Source organism: Syngnathus leptorhynchus, chromosome 13 (genome assembly GCF_054491065.1).
Source record: "Syngnathus leptorhynchus isolate UIUO chromosome 13, UIUO_Slep, whole genome shotgun sequence".
Classification (NCBI taxonomy): domain Eukaryota; kingdom Metazoa; phylum Chordata; class Actinopteri; order Syngnathiformes; family Syngnathidae; genus Syngnathus; species Syngnathus leptorhynchus.
The window spans coordinates 5,040,190-5,067,935 of NC_141207.1; the positions used below are offsets into that span (position 1 = coordinate 5,040,190).

A 27,746-nucleotide genomic window follows, 5' to 3' on the forward strand; every position below is an offset into this window, starting at 1 on the left:
TGGCACACATAGGCATACACTAGATGGTCACTACATTAGGTACAATAATGTCAACATTAAAAAGAATGTTGAACTTCCCTCTAAAATCTCAAAAAGTTTGAATTGTGTTGTATTGTTTTTGCTTTAAACAAAAAAAAGCATCAGCCACTACGACTTATTGCCAGTTTACTATAATGATTCAATTTTCACACTTTCCAATCTAAATGTGAAGTTGATGGTAATTAGAGTTAAATCTTGTTGACTAAAGTGTAAATAGGACAGCCACAAACTAATCCCCACAATGCACAACAGTCCTTGTGTCCATCAAGAACAACAGAGTCCCTAATTACTAATTGATTAATTGTGCGGTCCATTATTTCACTCCGCTGCCCGAGCAGATCTGAAAAGGCCGCGGCTGGAGTTAACAGTCTTATTGGGAAGACGTGTTCCTCGCTGAGGATAATAAGGGAAAATAGCGGAATTAATTGGGTTTGATTAAGAGAGCTTTTCAATGGGACAGCTTTTTCGCATGACATAATTATAGGTCACTGGGGGGAGTTGAAGGTGTTGGGAGGGGGGTATTTGCTAGTTGGCGCCAGTGTCGCCTGGGTGTGTCTATGAGTGAGTGGGACAGACAGAGAGGAGGAGGTGCATCATTCACACTTGTGGATCTGTGTGCATTTTCTATAGGCGCACCCACCATAAAACATATAGTGAAGTTCATTGGGTCAATTTGTGGGGGGTCGTGCAATTATTATCAGTGCCACCATTCAAGGTGCAGTCATAGTGTTATTTTATGTAGTTTATAGTTATTTATAATTGAGTATAGTAACGGATTGCATTTATTCTGCCGAGTGACTTTTTGAGATAATTTAGGAGTTGGCGGAGTAGTTTTAATGGAATATACTTTTCACTCCATTATATTCTGCTCGCTATCTTTATTTTCATTTTACTGTCTGATGTAACTCAAGTTATAATAGCAATGGGATTGTTTTATTCATTTTCACTTGATACAAAATAGAATTGACATCATACAGAGGCATCTTTTTATCATGAAACATCAATATCTATAATAGAATGTGGATCTTGAGAACTGATCACTCTTGTGGAAACCACGATGGAGACAGTTAGGTTAGCACGCCATCTATGTGTAGATAAGAGAAATGACATGCTCACTTTTGAAAGAAAACACGTTTTATATTATTACGCAACAGTGGCCAGTGCTGTGACAAGAAACTGTGATTAACATACACAGACAACATATTATGGTTTATAAGCCACGGAATAAAAAAAAAATAATCGATAGGTTATAGAAAATAACTTTATGGAACGTACTTGGATGTTCCCGGAAGTAACACACCTCCGTGTTTACGTCACGTGGGTAATATCCCATAATGCAACTGCGCGTATCTCGCCGCACTTGTTGACATACAGTACTGTACTGTATATCTTCCCCATCTGGATTTTCTGAGGTAATATTTGTCTTTTGGTTGGTAGTATTGAAGAGTAACTAGGTCTAGAATGGTTACATGGTTAGCTAATTGCTCTAAATAAGCTAAGGTTAGCATAAATATTTTTGCTATTGTTACACTTGCCTCTACCATAACGATCTATTGTAGTGTATGTGCAAACATGGGCGTTTCTCACGATAAGATAGGCATGTTTTCATCGCACGTCACGTGGCCCGATTTAGTGATCGGCAAACAAATACATGTATAACACCTATACCTCGCGTGATGCGATCTAATAATTCCTAGGTTTTTCTTGAACTTCAAAATGGATCCACAATATGAATTCCGCCTACTGCGCCAAATCAACCATCAAAATGACAAGAGTCCTGCTGTGAGTTTCCTTGCATTTGTTTCACTTGATTCAGTGACAATTACTGCACTTTTCACACATCCCTTATATACTGTTTGCAGAAACCTGCTGCTTCCCCAATATTGTCACCCAGTAAGCTCGGAGACAGATTCATTCCCACTCGAGCGGGGGCCAACTGGGACATCAACTTTCACAGGCTCGGTGTATGTACTCTGCTACAAAACTACAAATAACATAATCATGAGAGTGTAGCTGCATGTTTCGTTTATAGGGTATTGATTGTTTTCTATTTAAAAGCAAATTCACAAGTTGTAATCAATAATGAGTGTCTTTGGTTTTCATATAGGAAAATGAAAAATCAGCAAATCAAAACAAGAAAGCCAAGGAACCATCTTCCGATATTGTTAAAGGTGAATATGATTTTCTATTTTATATTTGCTATAGCAAACAATTCCAAGGCAACCACAACCTGGACACATCAAGACAAAAAAAAACATTCACGTTCATATACACACCTATAAATAATATGGCTGTGGATTTCTGTTTGTATCAAATCTAATTGTGTGTGCTTTTAGCAGATGGTTTGACGTACACTACTCTGCTGAAAAATGAGCTCCTGGGAGCAGGAATCGAAAAGATCCAGGACCCTCAGACGGAAGACAGTCATTTGCAGTTATTGACACCTGAAAAACAAAGACTCTTCACTGTATGATTATTTTAAATAATAAAAAAAAGAAATGTGAACACTTGTCATACACTAAAGAGAAACCTTTCTCCTATGTTTTTTTTTTTGCAGTACACACTTGAGCTCAAAAGAGGATCACCTACCAGCGAAACTAACGTCTCTCCATACTCATTATCACCTGTCAGTAACAAAAGGTAAAGGATTTTTATTTTGTTCCAAATATAACATTTCAAGTTGTTTCAACATTTCTGACTTTCTTTCTTGCAGTCAGAAACTGCTGCGATCACCTAGAAAGCCAACCAGAAAAATTCCCAAGATCCCTTTCAAAGTCTTGGACGCACCGGAGCTCCAGGATGACTTTTACCTTAATTTGGTGGACTGGTCATCTCTCAATGTGCTCAGCGTTGGCTTGGGAACATGCGTCTACTTGTGGAGTGCCTGTACCAGCCAGGTACACCTGCCATTCAATTATCGCTATCACCATAATGTGTAACTTTTGTTGTGATTGAACTGGTTCTCTTCGTGACTTTATCCATGCAGTCATTATTTTTTGCATTGTTTCTTCCTTAGGTAACAAGGCTGTGTGATCTATCCGTGGAGGGGGACTCGGTCACATCAGTCGGATGGTCTGAAAGGGTAAGTGTTTACTTGGGTGGGTGGAGGAGAGCGGTTGAGTTGGGAATGTTTTGCTAAAAGGATTCTTCGTATGCTAAGGGAAACCTGGTAGCGGTGGGGACTCAGAAGGGCTACGTTCAGATTTGGGATGCTGGCGGCGGGAAGAAACTCTCCACCCTGGAAGGACACTCAGCCAGAGTCGGTCAGAATGTTTGCAGTAAAATGAAATAATAAGGGGTGTACGAAGGCTGGACAAAAACACTTTTAATTTAAATGAGGGTAACCTTTACTTTATTCTACTGGCCACTTTCGGGAATTCTTTTAATAACGGGTACACATTGAATCAATGGATAGTTGTCGAGTTGTCACTGACTTGGTGTCTGTGCTCAGGAGCGCTCGCATGGAATGCCGACCAACTCTCTTCGGGCAGCCGCGATCGCATGATTCTTCAGAGGGACATTCGAACTCCTCCACTTCAGTCAGAGAGACAACTGCAGGGACACAGGCAGGAAGTGTGCGGCTTGAAGTGGAGCACCGACCATCAGCTGCTCGCTTCGGGCGGCAACGACAACAAGGTCTTTGTTTACTACGTCACTTTTGACAAATAGTGGTTTATTTATATCATCTATTTTATATATACAGAATATCATTTTAATATATTGTAATTATAGAGAGTGAGAAGTCCATTCTGTATCTCTGACACATATTTTCTCTTAGCCTGAGCATTCGCTCACTCAATGCTTCATTTCAGTTGCTGGTTTGGAATCACTCCTCACTGAGCCCGGCACAAGCTTACACAAATCATCTGGCTGCAGTGAAGGCCATCGCCTGGTCACCGCATCAGCATGGCCTACTGGCCTCCGGGGGCGGCACGGCTGACCGTTGTATTCGTTTTTGGAATACACTGACATCGCAGCCGCTGCAGTGTGTGGACACGGGCTCACAGGTCTGCAACCTGGCGTGGTCCAAGCATACCAATGAGCTGGTAAGTGACTCCGGATATTTTTTTTGTTTTGTTTTTTTTGTTTGAAATTAGTTGAATTTAAGGAATTAGATTATCAATTTCAAACAAATAATTGCTATCTAGCATGCTTTATTCATTTTCGAGTAACTGTCAAACGTGAATTGTCAGGTCAGTCTGACAGTTTTAAAGTATATTTATAATTAATTAATTATAATCGGAATTCTAATTTTTTTTATTTTCTTCCCCCCTAGGTAAGCACTCATGGCTACTCTCAAAACCAGATCTTGGTGTGGAAATATCCAGCGCTCACTCAAGTAGCCAAACTCACTGGGCATACCTACAGAGTTCTCTACCTCGTTAGTTCCTTTTATTCTGTTCTTAATATGACTTTTGATGTATATCATTTATGTCATCTTATCAAAGTTTATGAATGTTTTTTTCTTGTGAAATGTCAGGCTATGTCCCCGGACGGTGAAGCGATTGTTACGGGAGCTGGAGATGAAACGTTACGCTTTTGGAACGTGTTCAGTAAAACAAGATCCACAAAGGTTGGTGAAGCTTGTGGAACAGATTATCTTCATGTCCGACAGATTATTCACTTATTCATTGTTCATTTTCTTTCAGGAATCTGTGTCGGTACTTAATCTGTTTACCAGGATTCGGTGACATTGAACAACGAAGCGTGATTATCATTGCTACGTTTCTGCAACTTAACATGTTATTCAGGCAAGCTAGGTTTTGTAGATGTAGTTCAAGAAAATACCATGTATCATAATGAAAGGCTTTATATTTTATTTTCTAAGTGTATAATGTTGGTATTGAGTTGTTTTCACAATTGTGAATCAAAGAGGGAACATTTTTATTATGTAAACACTAGTCTACTTTATTTAACGCACTTGAAATATGACATTGCTTGATGTTAACACTTATCATGGTTTCTGCAGTTTGAGCGTTAATGTTACCAAGTTGCTGGTCCGAGTTCAGTTTGTCTAATGCTGTGCATTTAAATCATTACCACATAGATGACTCTATGTAGTAAATTAATAAAATATATTTGATTCACAGTATCTAGTGGGGCCTTTTCAAGCTGCAATCTAATTAAATGCAATGAAAATTTTAGTTGCATAAGAATTATTTAAAAAATGCTACATTGGTAGCTTATTGTGTGTTTGAAGCAAAATGATATATGGTGGCCTAGTCTATAAATTTTTTAATTTGGTTATTCATTTATACAAATGAAACTGACCATATACTGCATAGACACAGTACTTACATACATTATTTTGTATTTGATTGTTTACACAAACACTATCATTTCATTAGGTAAATTTATTACAAGTAAATAAAACCAATAAACGATTTTTTTAATGCAAAATTAAAGCAACAAATATGACATTATGAATATTACACGGTTGTTTTATTATTTTAACACTATTGCAAATATTATAAAAGTGTAATAAACTAATCGATTCATAGGTTGTAAGCTAACCTGTCACTAAAATGCTATTCAATAAAGTTGTTAAAAAAAAGTAAAGGTGGGCGGGGCATCACAATCATGTGACCACAACGTTTCCGTCTGTGTACGGGCGGGAAATTAGAAGTCCGGGTAGTGTCTTGAATCTCGACTTCTGCTTAATCGTCGACAGTATATTGTGTTTATGTACAAACGCCACTGTCAACCTGTTCAGTACAACTAGTAACTACGAATAACTAGTCGATAGTTAGTTTATGTATCCAGCCAGCTAGCGAGAATTCCATTTCGACGTCAGGCAGGATGGCGGCCAAACAGCTTGTGCAGGATTTGAAACTTTGGACGACAGAGTTCAATCTTTCCCCGGAGAGTCTGCCGCCTGACAACTATTTCAAAACGTCAGTGTCATTATTGTGTTATTATCGCTTATTGTCACAGGCTAGCTAAACACCGCTTAACCATTATACTAATTGTTTCCCTTCCAGGCTGTGTGTTGGGAGAAGAGCGTCCATTTGGAAGTATATCATCAACCACGTTTTTCAACAACGGTTTGTCTTAAACATTTAAAAGTTTAAGTGGTCACAGATGTTGCTGCTATATGCAGGGTAGACCTAAAATATGTGGAAACTTTTTCAATTTCATTTATTTCAATTATACATAAGTATATGTATACACTAGGTCATGAACTTTTTCTTTTTTGTATGGCAGCAATATGCTTTCATAGTTTACAACTGAACTCTCACGTTTTGTCCTTTCTAGAACTGTGAAGCTCAGGAGAGGCAATCTTCAGTGGTATCCTTTTGTTTCTGAATAACTTCTTGACTGTGTCACTATATTGACCACTAGATGTTATTTGTGTTATGTTTTTGACATAATCTACTTTTGAGAATGACTCAAGAGAAATTCAATTTAGTATGTTTTGGCTCACTGCATTTGTTGACATACAATTTAAACGTGGGTCCTCGCAGAAGTCGGTCACTCCGGTTTCTAATTGTGATTTGTTTTTGTCCGCAACAGGACTGAAAGCCTAAATCTCCGATAGCATATTTGTTGTTTGGATATTTTTTCTTTGACAATATCAAAAAGGTACAAAGTTCTTCGAGATAAAGAGGTACTAGGTTACAATATATTTCAAACTCCATTTGTTGTGTATGCCGAAAGACTAATTCAAAAGTTCATTTCCATGTTGTTTTGCGTGATCAGGCAAAGCAGCACGAGTGTCTGAGCGTGGCCACTAAAAAGAGCGAGCTTCAGAAGAAGATTGAGCAGCTCAAAAGTGACGTTGGTCATCTGGACTCTGAGATCAGAGCAACTGAGGAACAACTAGCCACACAAGGTCAGTACATTACAACAACACCAAAGTGTATCTCGGTGTGAAGAACTTTTTCCCATTGTTGTTGTTTTTTTTTTTTTTTTTTTTCTTACCCCCCTCTTTCACAGAGCGGGCCAGCAGTTCCATCAAGGCTCAGGTGGAGGACAGTCAACAAAGGAATTTGCTTCTCCAGGCCTTCAAGCAGAAGTGCGTGTCACATCGCAAGATGCTGTCAAGTGACATTCAAGAGATCAATGGCTACTGTCAGGCTCTGGAGCAGATGGCCAGGTAGGGCAGAAACAGCCTTCAGAATCATGGCCCCATTGAAAGATTAATTTTCATTATTCACATTGCAGGAAAGCAGAAGTTGAGGTGCTGTTTGAGGATCAGCTTTCCAGCTACTCTGATGTTGATGCGCTCCTCTTCAAAGCTCCAGTGGAGGCACAAGTCCTGGTTAGAACCTCTGAACAAGTCATTATTTGTTCAAATTTGATTTAGGAATTTAAGACAGAAAAAAAATCTAAATAACACATTGGACACCTTTCTGCTTGTTAATGAATAACATTTTCCTCTTATACTATTGCTGGTCCAATAAAGATTGACCCAAGTTTGGGAAAATCTGATTTACATAGAAACAACAACTAAAATCAGTCTTTTAATAGTTTTGGCTAATTGATGCTCTTTTATAACTGTTTTTATATAGCCTGGCAACATATCAACTAATGGCATCATTTCTTTCACTAGAATTACGTGAGAAAACTGTGTGATGACCGGGTCCATTTTTATCAGTCTTTACAAGAGAGTGAATTGAAAACGTCAGACTGTGGACGGTAGGAGCCTCACGTTTTATTGCTCATAAAAAAAAAAAAAATGTATTTCCAACTGCTTTTTACGACTTGGTTAAAAAAAAAAAAAAAAACATCTCGTCCCAGTATGACTAGCGAGCAAAGGACGGCTGTGTTTCAGGACTGGTTAAGTGCTGTGGAGGTTGGTCTTTTAAAATGAAGCAATACGTTATTATGTAAAAAATTTAACATTAAACCAAATAAATTTCTGTTTATTTTATGTGTAGAACCTGGTGGACGTTTACCCCCCAAATCACATTCTCGCTTCATTGCAACATTTGGCCACCAAAAAGCAGAAGGCATTGCAGGCGAGCGTGTGTTCTCTGGATGTTACTCAAAACGCAAAAAGTCTTCGGTAGGCAAAGCAAGAAGTTCATTTGAATGTGTTTTCTGTTGTGGATTCATTGTTTTCTGTTTTTATTATAGGATCGATGATGAAAGGAATCTACTCCTGGACTTATTGGCAAAAGAGGATGACGACTTGCCGTCCGTTGAGGCACTCTTACAGGTTGTTCTTACAAACACATGATTAATCCGGTGTTTGTTTTTACGTTTTATGTTTGTAACAAATTACATTACGAGCACTGTAACTATGGTGGTAGCAAACTAAAACAAGCGGCAGGTTTGGCAGATCTTGAACAATTCTTCAAATAATACAAAAAGAACTACCTGGTGTGTTAACATACATTTCTTTACGTATTGTCTATTTATATGATTGCAGGCTGCATGGCAAGAATTAAAGGAGCGTTCTGATGAATTATCCCAGAGTCGCTCCAGAGTTAAGCAACTTCAGAACCAGCTGGCGGCTTGCAGGAAGCAAGCTGAACAGAATTTGTCTTGCTTTGACGACGACCACCACAATGACGCATTGGCGCTGTAAGCCCCCTGTGCAGAATTCTTCTCAAACCACCACATTAGTCAGGTCAAGTGAATGTTCATTTTCCTGGTTATTTTATATAGGTCAGTTTTGGATTTGGAGCTTGAGTGTGTGATGAAGGCTGCAGCCAGGGATCATATTAAAAAATGGTGGATCAAACTTGACCAGCATGCCCGAAGTCAACAGGAGGTGCACAGCAATCTTTGCATTCAGTGGCAGAACATTGTGGATGTCAGAAAACTAGTGGTGAGCCTTGCTGGACAACATTGAGTTTTGCCCTGTTGGATATCACTCAACTTGTGTTGCTGCATCTGGTCAGGTCTTCAGACAGGAACAGATTAGAGGTCTGGTCAAGGGGATTTCATCAACTAAAACAGAATTGATCCAGATGCACAAGGAGGTATCGTCTCCATCTTTGATGCCACTCTTTACATCATCCAAATTTTCAAAAATTCCTCAGTGATCAATCTGTCTTTGTTTCAGCTACAGGACTTTGTAAAGGGCAAGGTGGTGCCACAGTGCCAGGATGTCGCCAGTGCTGCTGACAGTATGAGGAACTCCATCTCAAAGGAGGTTAAACAGATGGGCACTGTTTCGATTCAAGCTCTGGATCGGAGGACTGTTGATGGGTAAGATAATGTTGTTCAGTACTTGAATATGTACATAACATGCATCGTTTGGAAATTTGCAAAGAGTCTACACAGAAAGGCCCTAGCGCAGAGATTCCGATTCCTCAGAAAGGTGCTGAACACTAGACTGCTGGATTCAAATTCTCTGGATATTTCTCACTTCAGAATGCAGAGAATTCCGACATCATGGCTGTCCATCAATCGGTTGCAGTCGCCAACCTTCAGCGGCCTCTGTCAGAGCATGCCGTTCCCGCTCTACAGGGTGAGTGTATAAATCACTTTCAGCTGTTGTGACCAAAGTGCGGCCAACGTTTTGTTCTCAAGCAGCACAGCGTTTTCTCCTTTGGAGTCAGGAGTTAACAATTTGACGCAAAAAGAAAAACTTGTGGCGTCGTGACCTCGCCACTAGTTTGTCTCGAGTGCTGAATGTCGAATGCATTTGGCTGCATAGATCGAGGCAGACTTTAACATGAACATACACAGCCACCCCCCTCATCCAGAAGACACTTTTTCTCTCATTCCATTTTATCGTTTTTAATGAAGGCTCCTGAAGAGTTGTGCGCCCAGGTGTACCGCAACAAGCTCGAGTGGCGCTTTCTCTCTCTGTTACTACAACTTTACTCTACCACCCTGCGGAAATCCAAGGAGGAGGTGGCGCAGCTGCTTGTATCTGATCACAAAGGTAATCGAGCATTGGCAGTTTTCTTGAGGCGTGCACAGTTCACGTGAAAATACTTCTTAACTGCATTCTAATGATTCTTTGCTGTCTTGTATTTTTAAGTCTTGCTGGCCAGAGTCAAAGAGGAAGATGACAAACTGCTGGAGTCGTTACTACCAAGGGCTAGGATTCTTGTGCAAAAATGCGCAAAAGGTTTTTCTAATGTAGAGAAAGTTCAAATGGCCATCAGTGACTGGTGAGACACATTGCTAGACACTTACTTCATACTCCGAAAGACTTTCAGCCACTACTACTGTCAATTATACAACAGGGGGTCGCCAACATATCTGAAACCGAGAGTTGCTTTTTGGTACTGATGAATTGCAAATCGCTACCTGTTTGATACACACTTCTGAAATTAGGCCAAATTAAATTACCTTCAACAATATTATTAATAGTTCATGAAATTCATCTATGTGAAGAAACTGAGATGTGTTTTTTGCAATTATTTCACAGTTCAGTAAATGAATATAGACTGACGGAAAAAATGTTCAACGGGGAAACACGGTTAAAATCATTTAGAATGATTAACTGCTTGATTCATCGTAGAGTGAAGTGTTTGATTAAAAGAATCAATGTATGAATCACAATCATACATTTCTTGGCATTGTATGTTTTGTTTGCTGCATTTGTTAGTTAACTTATTTGTTTGTCTTTTTGTGGGTTCCCACCTGTAGGTGGGATCAGCCGGCCCAGCATGTCCTACCTGATGTCCGCAAGGGAGGATTGACCTTTCGGCAGTGGCTGGATAGGTGGAAACTAGCTGCCGAAGTCTAGATGAGACGAGTAAACCTGTACAAGTGGCAAAACTGGCTGTTGTTGCATTCAATTTATTTAATCGTTGAAAGTTCTGCTATGTGGTAAAAAAACCCAACACATTGATCGTTTTGTCTTGTCTTTCTTGGAATGAATAAAGTGGACTTGCTGTTTTGTGGCCGATTTCGAATGTTTATTATTCAGGCATCCGAAGCTTCTTATTGTAAACTACCGGTCGATGTGTGATCAGGGTGTTGATAAACATGGTAGTGGTGTTTTTAGATATAATGTACGCTGTGATTTCTCATGAAGCAACACTGCTCCTTTGTAGCAGTGTAGGGGGAGTGGAGCTTTCTCATTCTTGTGAATTCAGCTCCTCCCATCGTTGCGCATGCGCAATAGAGTTCTTCACTCCCTTTTTTTTTTCTCTCTCACTTGACTCTGGCTTCCGGACGCCGAAAAACAGCGCTGCCGCCGAATTTAAAGAGACAGGCAATAGTTATTTTAAACACGATAAACGGCAACCATTGTCCCTCAGCTTTCTTCCTCTCCTCAAATGCGTCTTGACTCCGCTCGTTCCATTCGACGATGTTTCGCCAAAGTCAGGTCGAGTAGCAGCCTGTCCGTCATCTGCCTCCACTCGATTGGATTTTCCGTTTGTTAGCGCCGTGCCGAGCGAGACTGTCCGAGCCAGGCAAAGTAGGACTGCTTTGCTCGCTGGCTCGCTGGTGGCAGGCTGGCTCCCCGACCGAGGGGGCGCTTTGTCGGCTAGCCAACCCGCCGAAGCGACACTGAAGCTTCCCTCGCAAGTTGGGCTCCAGCAGCCTCCCGTCGCCGGGCTCATGGCGAAGATCCAGGCGCACAGCACGGCGAAACAAATCAACCAAATTCAAGACAAGCCTTTCGTTATAACACAAAAGCAAGTGCAGCAGCAGCAGCAACAACAGCAGCAGCAGCACTTCCAGAAGCTCAAGGTAAGAAGACAACAGAAAAGGGGGAGGAAAAGTCCCCTCAGAGTCACAACCATTTTGTTTTATTACACCGGGCTTGCCTTGTTTGAGACATCGAACGTCGAAACGAGTGAGAGCGTTGTTGGCTCAGCCCGCGGAGCTCACTGGCCTATGAAAAGTAATTCGTTTCTCAACATTGAGATTTAAGCGTCGATGTGGGAAGTGTATTTATTTTATATGAAAGGGCGTCACAAGTGACAGCCGAGTGACACAGTTTGCGCTACTTTCTCATTTCACTGTCATTGGCGGCCACAGAGAGCAAATGTGAACTCGAAAAAAAAAAAGAAAAAAAAGCTCGCTTGTGGGAAGTTCCTCCTTGTTCCCTTTTTCAACCACCCTGAACAAAGTGGAGGACGTCAGTCAGGCTAGCCGAGAGAGGCTACCCTACTTGACTAGCAGCTTCTTAACACGTTTATTCGTATCGCAGTGTTCGCATTTTGCCCCCTCGACGTGAGGTGGTTAAAATGGGCGACGAATAAATCTCGAGTGGCAAAATGTGAATGCGTGTGTAGGTGTTCGAGGAGTTATTATCGTCATTTGACTGGCTAATGCTAACACGAGTAACCCCGCAAAGATATCCGACAATGCTTTGTTTGAACATACACAATTTCATCGTAACCTAATCCCAAACTTGCTCTTAGCGAATACAGAAAGACACCAAGCAGTGAACAAAAGCCTTCTGGCGTGTTTTGGTAGCCACGCATTCATTCATTCATTTATTTATTTATTTACTTGCTGTACACCGCGTACAGCTGTTTACTTCAGTATTTCTTCATAGCGATTTTGCATTGGATAGTGAAAAGAAATGCCGTGTTCGAAACATTTAACAAGTACCACTGCCGAAATTCCGTTGTGCATTTGTGTGCGTTAGCGTACAATTTGTCGCGGTCATTTGTTTATTGAGCTAAATACGAAGCGTACGCTGTTGAGCTGCAGCAGTGCTGATTCAGCATCCTGCTTCGTTTGTTATTTGACCATTCAAAAATGCCTCTGTGGTCTGCTTAATACTTCAAATGTTCTCGACGTGTGTTGCAGGTTGAAGATGCCTTGTCATACCTGGACCAGGTTAAAATACGTTTTGCAAACGACCCTGGCATATACAACAAGTTTCTCGACATCATGAAAGAGTTCAAGTCACAGAGGTATCAACTTAAACTGCAAACACAGGATTATGTTTGTCTGCAATACTTTATTGAGAGAGTTACTTCAACATGTAAGCATTTTCTATCATTGATTTGCATGATCTTTTTTTCTTACCTCTGTTCTCTTCTGCAGTATTGACACTCCAGGAGTAATAAACAGAGTGTCACAACTTTTCCATGGACACCCCGACCTAGTATTGGGCTTCAATGCCTTTCTCCCACCGGGGTATCGGATAGAGGTCCCCAAAAATGGAATTGCGTTCCTTCAGTCACCTTTCTCCACACAGGTGAGAAACACATACTACTCACTTTCACACGGCATTCCCGGTAAATTGGCTCTCCGAAGGTTATAATTAGATGTGTGGCCACGTTAGTGGGACAGTGACAATCGGTTTCTACACTAGTGGTGTGTTTAGTGAGAGTTGGCCAAACTCACTTTCTTTCTGCACAAAAAAAATTGGTCTGGACAGCCCGGGGCTCTGCGTCGTGAGCAACATCACTTTACGGCGGTGGTAGGTCTTCGTAACATTTAAAGTTACACCCGGCAGGGACGATCGTTTCTTTGATTCAGCATTAAACTCAGTGTTAAAGGTTTGACCAGAAGCACTTAGCCATTAAAACCCCAGCGGCTGACAGCACTGGAAGTATTTATTTCAAAATGTTTTGTTTTTTTCCTTGTCCACTCTTTGCTGATTGGTTCATTCCACTCTCCGTTTGCTCGGGTTTGCCCTTCCTCAGAAATGTGCTTGATTAGAGTGTGACGAGACTCAATGGCCTTGAGTCTGGATTTGCAGGCTAAGTGAGTGCATCCATCCATTCATTCATTTTTGTATACGGCTTATCCTCTTCAAAGTTACGGGGTTCTAAACTGGTTGCCACTCAGTCACTAGTTAGAGACAGACAGACATCCACACTGTCACTCATTTGTAACTGAACCTGCAAGTAAATCAAGCAAATGTATCAATGTAACAGGACTGCTATGGACAGTGAGTTGTGGGTCCTGAACTTCATACGCATTGAAAAATAAAACATTTATGAAAAAAGTTGGAACATATTCAAACACGTACAGATTTTCTAACTGGTTATAACTGTTTAGTATACACCGTGCCTGTGTAAAGACTGCAATAGTTTTTATTTTATTTTAATTTCCTCAAATTCATGCTGCACACGTTTGTCTGTTTATGAGCATATTTCAACATACAAAATGCCAAACAGCCTTACCTCAATAGACCCCTGGGACTTGCTGTAAATAAATAAACCTCTATATTCAGAAATGCCATCACCACCCCGATATTTTTCATTCATCACTGATTTTGTTCGATTTCATTTCAGATTTGCAGTGGGACTTCCACATGTAAACAATCCAAATGGGCTTTCTCTAATCCAATAGACTGAACATATATTTCTCCATTTGTCCAGCAAACATTTGCTTTCATACTCTCCAGAAAGTTGCAGAGGCACACTCATCGTGTCGTTGGGATTCATTGTATTCTCTGTTTTGTAGTGCCTGCTCGTCTTTATCTTGTTAAGGACATTTTAGGCTCTTGAGGTGCTCAGTGAACCAATTGGGTTGTTTGCCGTGGTAAGACCGCATTGGTGGCATTTTTTAGAGAATAGTTTTGAGTTGAAACCACTGATGTTGAAAAGTACGCTCTAAGTAGTGAAAAAAAGCAGTAATGCTAAATGTTAATACTCAACCACATGATAGGGCTCTTTATCCGCAACCATAATAACACAACACATTGTTTGGTTCGTTATAATGATGAATTTGCATTTTGGTGACAAAACAAGCATCATTGTTGTACCTAACTAAGTTGATTAAATGACATTGGCACTTTGACTTGAATTTGTCTTCTATTCAGGTGTCGCCAGGACAACAGGGGAAGATTGTCACTGCCTCCACTATGACATCGACCTCCGGTGCCGCGTCCGCCACCACCTCTGAAGCCGGACCAGCTCACCCCAGTGACTCAAAGCCGTCCTCGGCAGAGTCCCTCTCCTCCTCAACCTCTTCAGCCGGGCCCCCTGAAAATCCCAGCAGACTATCGCTTCCGTTGGCAAGCCGAGAGAGTCAGAATCAGGCCGCCACCTCGTCAGGGTCCCCGCCCGCCTCAGAGACCAGCCCAGTGGAGTTTGACAGTGCCATCAGTTACGTAAACAAGATAAAAAACCGCTTTTTAGACCACCCAGAGATCTACAGAGCCTTCCTAGAGATTCTTCACACATATCAGGTACCACTGTTTGAGAGCTGTTTAAGTTGCTCGTCATGGCTATGCAGTGGCCTTTTCCTCTATCGCTCTAATGCCTATTTTGATAATACTTTGACTCCCTTCCATCTCCCAGAAGGAGCAGCTGGAGGTAAAAGAAAGCCGAGGCAGTCGAGGTACCAGCGGGATGACTGAAGACGAAGTCTTTTCCAAAGTTGCCAGTCTATTTAAGGGACAAGAAGACCTCCTGGCTGAGTTTGGTCAATTCTTGCCTGATGCCAAGAGATCGCTGGTCAGTAGAGGCCCGCTCTCCCTTACTTTGCAAAATGTCATGCTGATAACCTTATCGTAAAAATGAGTTTCGCTGGTAGCATTCATATTGTAGTGCATTGATATCTAGCCCAATGAGACATGATCCAATGTGTTATCAATAGTTCACCGGAAACTCGCTGACGGGAGCAAAAGAGCAGTTGAAAAGACCAGAGGATGACGACCTGATAACCAAACAGAACAAAAAGAGGCCCAGACCCATACTCCTGCCGCACATGTCTCCGCTACTCAAGGTACTAGAGTAGTTTATTACTTTTTGAACGTCAATGTATGTCCGTCCTTAAGAGTGTCTCAACATGACCGGTTTTCCCCTATTTAAGAAAAAAATGAAGTATTCGTGTACCAAAGACCAATCCATCGCTTCTGTTGGCAAACATGGAGTCCTGCGGGAGTTCTCCTTTTTTGATAAGGTGAGAAATCTTCCATGGCAGATAAGCGCTGTGTTATTTCACAGGGCCTATAATGTTGCTGTCGATGTAATTTTTCCCCCAGGTTCGCCGCCTGTTTAAAAGCCAGGAGGTGTATGAGAACTTCCTACGCTGCATTGCCTTGTTCAACCAGGAGGTGGTATCCGGAGCTGAGCTACTCCAGCTCGTCACTCCTTTCCTGGGGTGAGTAGGGACTGGAAAATAACCCGTGTAGGGCAATCTACTTCAAAAATGCCATGTATGCCTCCATTAATATATGTTGAAAGTGTCTAGGTATGTTGTATAATCAAATACTACATGTTAAATGCTGAAACACAATTTACTACAGCTCATCATACATGATGCACAAAATGAGATCATATTGTTTTCTCTATTTGCTGTGGTCTCAAACCTGAAATTTTAAAATTACAATTTCACTCATTGACTTCTAGTGTTCTGTGAACAAAAAGTAGAAGTAAACATTGTCCGATATTTGTCACTCACCATTGAATCCAAATGCTTTCCAGGAAGTTTCCTGAAGTGTACACACAGTTCAAATCCTTTTTGGGAGACAAAGAGCTCTCTCATGCCATGTCGGGGCTGTCAGATCGCTACATGGAGGGAGGAGGAGGCAGGGAAGTAGATTATGCCTCTTGCAAACGCTTGGGCTCCAGCTACAGAGCGCTGCCCAAGACCTACCAGCAGCCTAAATGCAGCGGGCGCACCGCCTTATGTAAAGAGGTGTGTCTGATGTTACAACATCATGTAATTGACAGAAAAAGGCACGGTATCAACAAACCACTCTCTTCATAGCGAAAGCTGTCACTGATCCTTTGCTCCGATGTGTTTAGGTGTTAAATGACACTTGGGTGTCATTCCCCTCCTGGTCAGAGGACTCCACCTTCGTCAGCTCCAAAAAGACTCCTTATGAGGAGCAGTTGCACCGTTGTGAGGATGAAAGATTTGAGGTACTACAGAGATAGTCTTCATTTTGAATCGTGGGAACCCTTACAGATGATGATGAAGTGTAAACTATTTACATGCACAGGCAACGCTGGTTCTCGCTGGTTAGGGCTCTAGCCTCTATCACAAACATTTGAGATGAATGCATTCTCTCCTCTAAAATTTTTGACAATTCAATACGTTCATTTCTAAATTGCCCCATTAGTTGGATGTTGTTCTGGAAACCAACCTGGCCACCATCCGAGTGCTGGAGAGCGTACAGAAAAAGCTGTCGCGCCTCTCGCCCGAGGACCAGGATCGCTTCCGGCTAGACGACTGCCTGGGCGGCACCTCCGAGGTCATTCAGCGCCGCGCCGTGTATCGAATCTATGGCGACAAGGCTCCCGAGATCATCGAGGGGCTGAAGAGGAGTCCGGCCACGGCAGTACCGGTGGTGCTCAAGAGGTCAGAGATGCTTATTTTTTTCGCTTCTTCATTCCCACATATAATCGAAACAGCTGTGTGGAGAAAGAATTTAGGTTGTTTGCAGTCAATGGTCACAGCATCTCAGTCATGTGCCTTATACTGTAGCAGTACTGAAATTGATACTCAGTTTTGAAAGCTATTCCACGGCAGTCAACAACATATAACCACATTGAACCTGCATTGTGGTTGATAGGTTGAAAGCCAAGGAAGACGAGTGGAGAGAGGCCCAGCAGGGTTTCAACAAGATCTGGAGGGAGCAGTATGAGAAGGCCTACCTCAAGTCCCTGGACCACCAAGGAGTCAACTTCAAACAAAATGACATGAAGGCTCTGCGCTCAAAGAGTCTCCTCAATGAGATAGAAAGTGTCTACGATGAGGTAAATCATTTGTTTCTGCTACGGGTATAATACATTAAACATGTTCATCTTTGTTTCATGTCTATTACTTCCATTCACACTGCTTTCAGAGGCCATTAGCATAATTTTCCTCAAAGTGATTTTTAAATTTTATATGGGTATTTGTGTGTGTGTGAACCATTTGAAGCAGCTGCTATTAGTTTGACCAAACAGAGAATCCCATCCCTCGAGACCACTGGTTCCTTCATCTTTGCATAATCGACACAGAACAGAGAAGAATAGAATGAGTCTTTTCCAATTGTCATAATGGGCAAATTCCCGCTTTTTAACAGCAAATGGATTGTGGCAACACACAGAAATAATGATAATAATGACAAACCGCAAATAAACTTTGTTACACTTCTGCTGTACGACATAGCTTCACAAAATGCCAATTGAAGGACAGATATTTCTGTGAGGCTGGATGCGGCGTATTTAAAGCTCTTCTTGGCGCTTGTGTTTTAGCGACAGGAACAGAGCACAGAAGAGGGCGGTGTTGGCCAGCAGGCTCGCAATGGCTCCGGCGCAGCATCGGCCAGCGAGCCTCACATGGTGTTTACGTATGAGGACAAGCAAGTCCTGGAGGATGCCGCCGCGCTCATCATCTACCACGTCAAACGCCAGCCCACCATTCACAAAGACGACAAGGACCACATCAAGCGCATCATCCAGCACTTTGTGCCCGACCTGTTCTTCTCGCGCCGCGGTGAGCTCAGCGACACGGAGGATTGGACTGATGAGGAGGCGGAGCCAGAGGAAGGAGGAGAACGAGGAGTGAGCGCAGCAGTAACAACGGCACCCCCACCAACAACAACAGGAGTGAATGCCAACACTTCTGATGTAGCAGAAGCAACGGCAACGAATAGTCCGTCTCAACCTCAACCAGCCCAAGGTCAGGGGCCGGCCCAAAGCCAGCAGCAACTAAACAATGAATCCAGAAGGAGGCGCTGCAGCCCACCCCAACCACCAGAGAGCGAGGCTTGCAGTACTCCTGGTAGCACCAGCCAAACGGTGACCACGACCACCACATCTATCCCCGGAGCCACGCCTATGGAGACCAGTTCAGGCGCCACTGCTGAGAAGGTGGACCTGCGTGACCCCGAAGCAGAGCACCAGAAGGAGCTGGACGACGTCTACAACCTGTTCTACGTCAACAACAACTGGTACTTCTTCCTGCGGCTGCACCAGACTCTGTGCTCGCGATTGCTGCGAGTGTATCGACAGGCCGAGCGGCAGCTGCTGGAGCACCGCGCCGAGCAGAGCAGGGAGCGGCTGCTCGTGGCCGAAGGCAGGCGGGAAAAGGCCTGCGACCTCGCCATGGAGCTGCGCCTCAAACAGCCAAGTAGGTTGCATGGATAGGTCACTTGGATTTCAAAAAAAGCGCCGATGTCATATGTGTCATGTTTGTGTGTGTGCGTGCAGGTGAGGTGGAGTTAGAAGAGTACTATCCAGCCTTCCTGGACATGGTGCGCAGCCTGCTGGACGGCAACCTTGACTCGACTCAATACGAGGACACGCTGCGAGAGATGTTCACCATTCACGCTTACATCGGCTTCACCATCGACAAGGTCATCCACAACATCATCCGGCAGGTAGGCCCCCGTCCCACTGCACTATTAACACCGGTGTGATGCTCCTCAAGTCCTAACTTGAACTCTTGACCTGACTCTAGCTCCAGCACCTGGTGAGCGACGAGGTGTGTCTGCAGGTGGTGGATCTGTATCTGGCCGAGAGGAAGAGGGGGGCTGCCGGGGGAAACCTCACTTCTCAGTGCGTGCGAGCCGCCTGGGAGACGAGCTACCAGTGGAAGGCTGAAAGAGCCATGGCTGAGGAGAACTGTTTCAAGGTCAGACTTCATCTGAATGTACTAAATTGTTGAAGCTGTGCATGTTGCTCAATGTTTGTATTTTATAGAATTGTTGTCAATTGTTTTATATCTGCCTTTTATTTCAACAGGTGATGTTCATTCAAAACAAAGGTCAAGTGACAATGACAATTGAGCTGCAGGACACTGAGGAGGCCCAGGCTGATGACCCCTTAGACATTCAGGTAAATTCAGTAGATAATAGTTTCAAACATCAAATTGTGTGATGGGTCCAATTAACATTTATGTTGTTTCAGTGCTTGTCCAGCTACATGGAGCAATTTGTTGGAACTGAGTCTAGTCTGTGTTCACAAGCAGACGGCTACTTTTTTAAACCGGTCTTTCTTCCACGGTAAGCGAGTTCAACTCACGCCTGTTTTGTACTCGAGGGAAATGTATTTACGCAGGCTGTTCCTCCATGGCTGATTTTGCGTGTATGTGTTTTATCTTTGTTTGATATTGTCGCCTACGCTCGTTACTCCCCTTTAGTGCCATAATGGCTTGAAACTGTTCTGGTATTGACTTGCCCATATGATAATGCGTGTCGCTCTTGTACAGGAACCTTCGTCGTTTCCGGCGTTGGCAGGTGCGTCAGGTGGAGGCGATGCGCTGCCGGCGAGAGTGGCACCGGCAACTGGGTGTGGAGAACGCCGGCAGCCTGGACTGTCGCTTCAAGCTTAACACTCACAAGATGGTGTTTGTGATGAACTCCGAGGACTACATGTACCGCAGAGGAGCGCTGGTCAAGGCCAGGAAGGTACGCTTTTGATGTGATCTTCGAACTGGGCGCACAGGGTGATGCGTATATACATTTTATTGTCTGTGTGAACCAAGGGCAAAATAACACACACCTACTATTTGAGATCGACTGCTTTTAACTATGCTGCCCGTCTTTCCCGTCCCAGTCTCAGCACCAAGTGGCGGCAAACCAGCACGAGCGCTTGGCCAAGTGGCACCGGGGCTGGCGGGCAGAGCACGTGACGCCCTCGGCCGAGCGCAGCGTGCACAAGTGGCTGATGGGAGAGGACGAGGAGGACATGATCCCCTGCAAGACCACCTGCCTGTCCACGGAGCTCAAGGGCCAGGCAGTTAACAGATACCGCGTTCATTACAGCGGTAGCAAAGCCCCCGCCTCGCCTTAAGAGGACATTTGCGTGCATCTCCCCGCGCACACACAGCTGGTTACATGCATGGACATCCCTACACTAAACAGTGCAGTACTTGTGTACCTTCACCTTTCATGTTCACTCCCTCGTGCAGAGTGAGCGTGTTGGAAGAGCAAGTCATACACGAGTGTGGACTTAGGGGAGGCCACAACTGCCCCCCCCATCCTCTTAAAAACCTTTTCACTCAGCATCAGCAGTATCATCTGGCACTAAAAGTCAACAAGATTTGACCACATAATGGAAATAGTTTCAGAAATGTGAATGTCCTTTCTTTCTTTATTTTCTTTTTTTTTTTTTTTGGTTGTTTTTTTTTTTTTTTAAATGAAAGTCTTGTGTAGTTTTTAGCTCGTAAAGCCAAATAGCCTTCTGCTTGTTGGTGGATTTAATGCGCGTGTCTACAAAGGAGATCATGGTATAAACACGTGTATGTATGTTTGTGTAACCTGTACTTCATTCTGACAAGTATGTGCATATGTATTTTTTCTATATACACCATTTGAAGATCATGTGGTTCTTTACAGTGTTTGCTGTTGGCCAACTCTTGATGTTTGCATCAATTACTTTACCCCACATTTTGTATCGTAGCTAAACACATTATAAAAGGGCCACTAAACACATTATAAGCGGGCCAACAAAGAGCCCTACAAGTTGATTGGTTTAATACTGAAGAAATTATGTATCATAATCTTGATTTCACTGAATGTTTTCTTTGTGGTCTGTTTTTTTCCCCCCTTCCATTTTTCATTTTGCATACTGACATTGAAAATAAAAGCAAAAATATCAGTGTTAAAATAGAATGTAAAACATTTATCCTGTATCAGTTATCATAAAATAAACAACCTAGTTGTGACCTTCTTAGATGTTGATGGTGGACACATCTCGTCTGAAGCACAATTTAATTAAGTCAATCCAAATCTCTACGGTTGTGATTTGTTAACATTTGCTGCTGCCTGAGCTTCTTAGTTGAAACTAGTTGAATATATATATATATATATATATATATATATATATATACATACACACATATTTATATGTATATGTATATTATTATTTATATATTATTATTTATATATTATTTATATATTATTATTTATATATTATTTATATATTATTATTTATATATTATTATTTATATATAATATTTTGTTATATTATTGTTATGATTTTTTTGTTCGTTTTTCTGCCAGGTTAATTAGTCCGTTAACGAAATTCTTTTTGGACAATTAACAGGTCGCAATTTGTTTGGCGCATGCGCAATGAACACTTATGTAACCGCTTTTGCCGGAGGACAGTGGATTTTCTCACCTAACTTTATAATTTGTAGTCACGAGGAGTTTAATGTGTTCCATTGTTCCGTGTGCAGTAAACTGGTAAGTTATTATTCGCCGAATAACTTGCATCCAACAAATGACACCTCATGAGCAAGCGAGGTTTGTACTACGGGCGGGCGTTAGTGCTAGCGTTGCTAATTACAACAATTACTTTGTGTGTGTGTGTCCTGTTTGCATTGTACTTTCTTCCTGTTCATTCATCGTGTTGCGCTTGTTATTGCTTGTGCGTAAGAAAGCGTCGCTGCCATAGTTTTGTCCATTTCTTCTCAAGCACTATTAAACAATTAGAACGCTAATTAGGTAAAGACCGGTCAAGTGGTCGTAAATTCAAAAGGCTGCCCCCAAGTGGCACAGAAGCTAACTGCAAGTCAAGCCCAGCGCTCGAACTGCCGTGAGGAAAGTTAAATAGTGTCTCCAATTTTACATTGAAAGTCATATTATGTTTCTTTTAAGCGTTGCTGAGGTGTGTACTTTTGTATATTTTGGTTTTGGGTGGTAAACGTCTTTGATTGGAATTACACTTACAATACATGTACGTGACTAATGCGGAACCTTTCTCCTTTCCGACGTTTTGCCGGAACTTTATAACAGACGTACGGCGATGTTGCTTCTTTGACGTATAAACAAATTCCAACCACTGATGATAAACACAAACGCATGATCATCTTGTCATTGTTTTTTTTTTTAATTCCGCCAAAATTTGAGGAAAGCGTTTTTCTTAAACAATACGCAATTTTTTTTATTTTTTTTTTAAATGAACGCAAACCAGATCTCGCAAAGCATGCCGGGACTAGAAAACTGGTCAACTTATCCACATCCAAACTGTTTTAAGTCGTCTTGACCAGTCTAGAATGTTTCTCCAATTTGTCTTTTTACTTGTCGTGGTGTAGTGAATTTGGACAAAAGCACACACCTCTGGGTAAAAAAGGTACACTCGCAGATGACTTCCCGCCGCGGCCCATGTTTGAGTTAAGACTATACTTTCAGGGATCATTTCTATAGTCCTCAACTTGAGAAATGCATTTCTAAAACTACGGTCTCGCCTACTACGATGACGAGATTTGATGTTCCTTCCTGAGCGTGAAGTTGGCGTAGGATAATGATTTTATCATATGTCCTTCACCTTTGATGAACGTTCTTTACTTCCTTGTGGAGTATTGAGGGAGGGAACATGATCAGAGTAGTATCTTTCGAAACTGTTAATTGACAACTGTAATCCACTTTAATAGCGGCCATCAATAACGATGTTATAGATTGCGGTGCGTTTCCTCCCTCTCCGCAATTTTCCTTCCCGAGTGTGAACTGGCGTAAAATAATAATTTTATCATATGTCCTTCACCTTTGATGAAAGTCTTTTACTTCCTTGTGGAGTATAGAGGGAAGGAACATGATCAGAGTAGTATCTTTTGAAACTGTTTAAATCAAATGTAATCCACTTTAAGATTGGTAATCTACATCGCCGGTATGGTTTGTGGTGCGGTTCCTCTCCACAACGTTGGTGATGGTCGTCCGAGGGTCAATGTAATTGGCCACAGCAGGATATGGGAATTAGTTTGGCAAAATGGACTGCGTGTTTTTCCCCCTCTGTCAAAATGTTCGTCAAACAGCTATTCTACTTTCGGTCCCGAAATGTATCCAATTTTTACTTGTGGTGTCGTGAAATTTGGACAAAAGCACACACCTCTGGGTAAAAAAGGTACACTCGCAGATGACTTCCCGCCGCGGCCCATAGTTGAGTTAAGACTATACTTTCAGGGATCATTTCTATAGTCCTCAACTTGAGAAATGCATTTCTAAAACAATGGTCTCGCTTACTACGATGACGAGAATTGATGTTCCTTCCTGAGCGTGAAGCTGGCGTAGGATAATGATGTTATCATATGTCCTTCACCTTTGATGAACGTTCTATGCTTTCTTGTGGAGTATAGAGGGAGGGAACATGATCAGAGTAGTATCTATTGAAACTGTCAAAATCAAATGTAGTCTACTTTAAGACTGGTAATTCACATCGCCGGTATGGTTTGTGGTGCGGTTCCTCTCCTCAACGTTTGTGATGGTCGTCCGAGCGTGTTTTTTCCCCTCTGTCAAAATGTTCATCAAACAGCTATTTTACTTTCGGTCCCGAAATGTATCCAAACATCAAATTCGTTTTGTTGGTCATTAAAAACTCTTCCCACGCGGCATCGGGAGCTCAGGTTGTTCATCGTTATTCTATTGGGTCAACGCGAACCACGTGACACTAACCATACGCGAACACACGAAAATCTGCCACCATTTGTTCGATGCACAGGTTGAAAACGGCACAGTGACGCATTATCGTTCCAAACTGTTCATAGTTGTTGTTTGGGCGGTCGGTGCGTGGCATTAGCATTAGTCGATATATGTAACCGTAACTTGAATTGGTAGTTTCTTGATTGAAGTAGTTGCCTCAGACTCGATTGCAGTTATCGCTTCTCGGCCTTTTGGCTAAGATCAAGTGTAGTATCTGTTCTTATCAGTTTAATATCTGATACGTCCCCTATCCGGGGACCATATATTAAATTGATTTTTGGAACTGGGAGATGGAATAGGGGCTTGCTCCGTCCACTCCACGCATCGACCTGGTATTGCAGTACCTCCAGGAACGGTGCACCCCCCTCTACTGGTCAAAAGAAGAGTTCATGGATAACTGTCGCTGTCGTTCGCTGCTAGTTCACGGCATCAAGCAGGAAATTGTCACGTTAGGGTTTAGATCTAAATTTGAAACGATTCGACTTGAGAGGCCGCAACGATTTAAAATACATATTTAAAATGTGTTTCTTTGCTTGAGATTTTCCTATCATTGCTCCAGCATTTTTATTATTCTCAGTTTTTTAAGAAAGTCATTTTCAAAACTTGTTCAGAAAAAATCATTCTGTGGTAATGTTGGAGATTTTCCATCAATACAAATTCATACAGTTCTAGGGTACTCAGGTGAAAAGAGGCATGTTTTTGCAGCTATGTTATTTAACTTCATTTATTATGGTTGCTGCCATCACCACTAGATGGCGACTCTAAGGAGGTGAACAAAGGCGTGGTGGTAGGGGCAATTTTGGGTAGAAAAAGAAGCAAAGCATGATGGTAATGTTTTGGAATCTATTTTTTTACTTAATTTATAATGCTTTGGTTTTGTAATGACTAAAGGTACTAAGTTAGCAGTTCTGCGACTGCTGTCTCATCCACTGAATATGTGTGCTCACGCCTTTGTAGCAAATTAGCCTCTGAGTGAAGATGCTGTGCGCGGAAAAGACCTCGGCCCGGCGACTTAAACAACTCATACTTACCTGGCAGGGGAGATACCATGATCAAGAAGGTGGTTCACCCAGGGTGAGGCTCGACCATTGCACTCCGGCCGTGCTGACCCCTGCGAATTCCCCAAATGTGGGAATCTCGACTGCATAATTTCTGGTAGTGGGGGACTGCGTTCGCGCTCTCCCCTGATCGAAATGTTAATGTAAACTTTGATGGAGAACCAATATTGGGTTTAATAACTACTTAAAGAAATCCAAAATGCGCCGCTTTATGGCAAATCATGGAATTGTCGAAGTTCTTTATTGTCCAAAAGAAAAAAAAAAAGATTGAAATTTAGTAGCTAAACAATCAACTTTTCATTGTACATATATTAAAGCCCTCAGGATGTTTTTTTTTTTTTTTCAATGACGCCGGCGCTCAATCTCATCTAATCTTTACTAGTCGCGGTGTAGTGAATTTGGACAAAGCTTGCCCTCTGGGTAAACATGGTACTCTCGCAGAGGACTTCCCGCCGCTGCCCATGTTTAAGTTAAGACTATACTTTCAGGGATCATTTCTATAGTCCTCAACTTGAGAAATGCATTTCTAATTTAATGGTCTCGCCTGCTACGATGATGAGAATTGATGTTCCTTCCTGAGCGTGAAGCTGGCAGAGAATAATGATATTATCATAGGTTCTCTGCTATTGATGAACGTTCTGTGCTTCCTCGTGGGGCATTGAGGGAGGGAACATGATCAGAGTAGCTCTTTGAGGTTGGTTAAGACAAAATTTAAGCTATGTCTAATGATGTGGTCCCAATCCTTCTCCCGACGTGACTTAAACCGTGTGGTGTTGTTCAATTCATATCAATGAATCTCGACTGTCATGTTTGACGAAGTACTTATACCTCGCAACAATAATTTACACTTTTTTTTAACAACTTTAACATCAACGTGCTGGTTTATACTTGCAGTTAGCTTCCGTGCCACACGAGGGCAACCTTTTGATTCTTAGTAATTAATTTCCCCTCGATGCCCTGGCAGGTCTGGACTTGAGAGGCTGACACGATTTACCTAAACGTTCTAAAATACAATTAAAACATGTTTCTTTGCTCGAGATTTTCCCATCATCGTTCCAGGAATTTTTATTACAATTCTTATTCTCCATTTTTTAAGAAAACTTGCTCAGAAAAAAATAAATGTAATGTTGGAGATTTTCCATCAATACAAATTCATACAGTTCTAGGGGACTCAGGTGAAAAGAGGCATGTTTTTGCAGCTGTTATTTAACTTGTTTTTTTATCATGGTTGCTGCCATCACCACTAGATGGCGACTCTAAGGGGGTGAACAAAGTGGGGGTAGGGGCAATTTTGGGTCTAAAAAGAAGCAAAGCATGATGGTAATGTTTTTGAATCTATTTTTTTTACTTTATTTATAATGCTTTGATTTTGTAATGACCAAAGGGACCATGTTAACAGTTCTACGAACGCTGTCTCATGCACTCAATATGTGTGCTCACACAATTGTAGCAAATTAGCCTTCGAGTGAAGATGGTGCGCGCGCAAAAGAGTTCGGCCCGGCGCCCTGAACAACTCATACTTACCTGGCAGGGGAGATACCATGATCAAGAAGGTGGTTCACCCAGGGCGAGGCTCGACCATTGCACTCCGGCCGTGCTGACCCCTGCGAATTCCCCAAATGTGGGAATCTCGACTGCATAATTTCTGGTAGTGGGGGACTGCGTTCGCGCTCTCCCCTGATCAACATGTGAATGACAACACCCATCGATAACGGATATCTACTTATACTTAACACGTAAAATGATTTTTTTACAATATCAATTCATGGTGGTCATGAATAATTTCAAATGTACTCTCGAATGTGGATTTTCCTGGTTTGGCCATTACTAAACCTGTTTTGTTAAAGCGTATATGCCGTTACACCGCTAGATGGCAGCAGCATTGACTTCCGCGCCTGACCACAAAAAGGAATCACGTGTTGCGCAGGAAAAGAAGCAATGCATGGTGGGAATTACAGATGTATGTTTGTTTTGTTCTTATCTACATTGGTTTGGTGAATGACTAAAGGTACTAAGTTAACAGTTCTACGAATACTGTCCCATCCACTGAATATGTGTGCTCACACCTTTGTAGCAAATTAGCCTCTAAGTGAAGACGGTGTGCGCGGAAAAGACCTGGGCCCGGCGCCTTGAACAACTCATACTTACCTGGCAGGGGAGATACCATGATCAAGAAGGTGGTTCACCCAGGGTGAGGCTCAGCCATTGCACTCCGGTTGTGCTGACCCCTGCGAATTCCCCAAATGTGGGAATCTCGACTGCATAATTTCTGGTAGTGGGGGACTGCGTTCGCGCTCTCCCCTGATAATCTTGTTTAAAACAAAATCGAATCCCTAGTGGACGCATAGAGACTTTGACATTGTGACATTGCAATCATTGAAGCAATGTGCACATAGGAACCGTGCATTTTTTCCTCCTGAATTGTTGTATCTTCAACTAAATGGGAAATGCAAAATAAAATGTAA

General features: G+C 42.2%; 3 protein-coding genes, 7 non-coding genes and 1 pseudogene across 11 annotated transcripts; all 11 read left to right on the top strand.

The window, feature by feature from the left end:
• The first annotated feature begins 1,334 nt into the window (after positions 1-1,334).
• LOC147047053 (fizzy-related protein homolog) lies at positions 1,335-5,456 on the top strand. 2 transcript variants are annotated; one of them, XM_085928476.1, is made up of 14 exons: positions 1,335-1,451; positions 1,737-1,821; positions 1,902-2,003; positions 2,147-2,210; positions 2,376-2,506; positions 2,597-2,679; positions 2,753-2,936; positions 3,056-3,121; positions 3,200-3,302; positions 3,491-3,675; positions 3,852-4,085; positions 4,316-4,420; positions 4,520-4,612; positions 4,689-5,456. In XM_085928476.1, exons 2-14 carry the CDS (start codon positions 1,756-1,758, stop codon positions 4,728-4,730), a joined length of 1,458 nt encoding a protein of 485 aa, XP_085784602.1. In that variant the 5' UTR covers positions 1,335-1,451; positions 1,737-1,755; the 3' UTR covers positions 4,731-5,456. The 2 variants fall into 2 exon arrangements, with proteins under 2 accessions (XP_085784602.1, XP_085784604.1); XM_085928478.1 differs by having other exon boundaries at positions 2,379-2,506.
• Positions 5,457-5,637: 181 nt separating this feature from the next.
• haus5 (HAUS augmin-like complex, subunit 5) lies at positions 5,638-10,848 on the top strand. Its single transcript, XM_085928475.1, has 19 exons — positions 5,638-5,933; positions 6,021-6,083; positions 6,295-6,327; positions 6,622-6,646; positions 6,739-6,871; positions 6,976-7,135; positions 7,204-7,300; positions 7,592-7,677; positions 7,780-7,834; positions 7,920-8,047; positions 8,119-8,200; positions 8,414-8,568; positions 8,653-8,815; positions 8,889-8,969; positions 9,053-9,198; positions 9,364-9,460; positions 9,742-9,880; positions 9,980-10,112; positions 10,594-10,848. The coding sequence occupies exons 1-19, from the start codon at positions 5,839-5,841 to the stop codon at positions 10,691-10,693; spliced, it is 1,971 nt and encodes a 656-aa protein (XP_085784601.1). The 5' UTR covers positions 5,638-5,838; the 3' UTR covers positions 10,694-10,848.
• Positions 10,849-11,088: 240 nt separating this feature from the next.
• sin3b (SIN3 transcription regulator family member B) lies at positions 11,089-21,529 on the top strand. Its single transcript, XM_085928544.1, has 19 exons — positions 11,089-11,646; positions 12,718-12,824; positions 12,958-13,111; positions 14,687-15,055; positions 15,168-15,323; positions 15,466-15,594; positions 15,682-15,771; positions 15,854-15,972; positions 16,296-16,509; positions 16,620-16,736; positions 16,937-17,175; positions 17,390-17,573; positions 18,057-18,933; positions 19,014-19,183; positions 19,264-19,437; positions 19,548-19,640; positions 19,713-19,807; positions 20,014-20,212; positions 20,361-21,529. The coding sequence occupies exons 1-19, from the start codon at positions 11,515-11,517 to the stop codon at positions 20,595-20,597; spliced, it is 3,855 nt and encodes a 1,284-aa protein (XP_085784670.1). The 5' UTR covers positions 11,089-11,514; the 3' UTR covers positions 20,598-21,529.
• A 1,394-nt stretch (positions 21,530-22,923) lies between these two features.
• LOC147047056 (small nucleolar RNA U3) lies at positions 22,924-23,137 on the top strand. The gene has a single exon (XR_015068114.1). It is a non-coding gene; the product is annotated as a small nucleolar RNA U3 (small nucleolar RNA).
• Positions 23,138-23,230: 93 nt separating this feature from the next.
• On the top strand, positions 23,231-23,348 carry LOC147047057 (small nucleolar RNA U3; annotated as a pseudogene).
• A 343-nt stretch (positions 23,349-23,691) lies between these two features.
• Positions 23,692-23,905, top strand: LOC147047058 (small nucleolar RNA U3). The gene has a single exon (XR_015068058.1). It is a non-coding gene; the product is annotated as a small nucleolar RNA U3 (small nucleolar RNA).
• A 493-nt stretch (positions 23,906-24,398) lies between these two features.
• LOC147047059 (U2 spliceosomal RNA) lies at positions 24,399-24,589 on the top strand. The gene has a single exon (XR_015068108.1). It is a non-coding gene; the product is annotated as a U2 spliceosomal RNA (small nuclear RNA).
• Positions 24,590-25,246: 657 nt separating this feature from the next.
• Positions 25,247-25,410, top strand: LOC147047060 (U1 spliceosomal RNA). The gene has a single exon (XR_015068110.1). It is a non-coding gene; the product is annotated as a U1 spliceosomal RNA (small nuclear RNA).
• Positions 25,411-25,753: 343 nt separating this feature from the next.
• Positions 25,754-25,967, top strand: LOC147047061 (small nucleolar RNA U3). The gene has a single exon (XR_015068061.1). It is a non-coding gene; the product is annotated as a small nucleolar RNA U3 (small nucleolar RNA).
• An 830-nt stretch (positions 25,968-26,797) lies between these two features.
• On the top strand, positions 26,798-26,961 carry LOC147047062 (U1 spliceosomal RNA). The gene has a single exon (XR_015068065.1). It is a non-coding gene; the product is annotated as a U1 spliceosomal RNA (small nuclear RNA).
• Positions 26,962-27,421: 460 nt separating this feature from the next.
• Positions 27,422-27,585, top strand: LOC147047063 (U1 spliceosomal RNA). The gene has a single exon (XR_015068088.1). It is a non-coding gene; the product is annotated as a U1 spliceosomal RNA (small nuclear RNA).
• The last annotated feature ends 161 nt before the right edge of the window (positions 27,586-27,746 follow it).

Bases quoted from the DNA above. Each gene is read 5' to 3' on its own strand.
- haus5 (XM_085928475.1), top strand. From the start codon at position 5,839: ATGGCGGCCAAACAGCTTGTGCAGGATTTGAAACTTTGGACGACAGAG. The intron at 7,301-7,591 runs GTTAGAACCTCT...TTCTTTCACTAG, and splicing joins CAGTGGAGGCACAAGTCCTG to AATTACGTGAGAAAACTGTG. The intron at 8,048-8,118 runs GTAGGCAAAGCA...TTTTTATTATAG, and splicing joins CAAAACGCAAAAAGTCTTCG to GATCGATGATGAAAGGAATC.
- sin3b (XM_085928544.1), top strand. From the start codon at position 11,515: ATGGCGAAGATCCAGGCGCACAGCACGGCGAAACAAATCAACCAAATT. The intron at 11,647-12,717 runs GTAAGAAGACAA...CGTGTGTTGCAG, and splicing joins AGCACTTCCAGAAGCTCAAG to GTTGAAGATGCCTTGTCATA. The intron at 15,056-15,167 runs GTACCACTGTTT...TCCATCTCCCAG, and splicing joins AGATTCTTCACACATATCAG to AAGGAGCAGCTGGAGGTAAA.
- LOC147047053 (XM_085928476.1), top strand. From the start codon at position 1,756: ATGGATCCACAATATGAATTCCGCCTACTGCGCCAAATCAACCATCAA. The intron at 2,507-2,596 runs GTATGATTATTT...TTTTTTTTGCAG, and splicing joins AAAAACAAAGACTCTTCACT to TACACACTTGAGCTCAAAAG. The intron at 3,303-3,490 runs GTCAGAATGTTT...GTCTGTGCTCAG, and splicing joins AGGACACTCAGCCAGAGTCG to GAGCGCTCGCATGGAATGCC.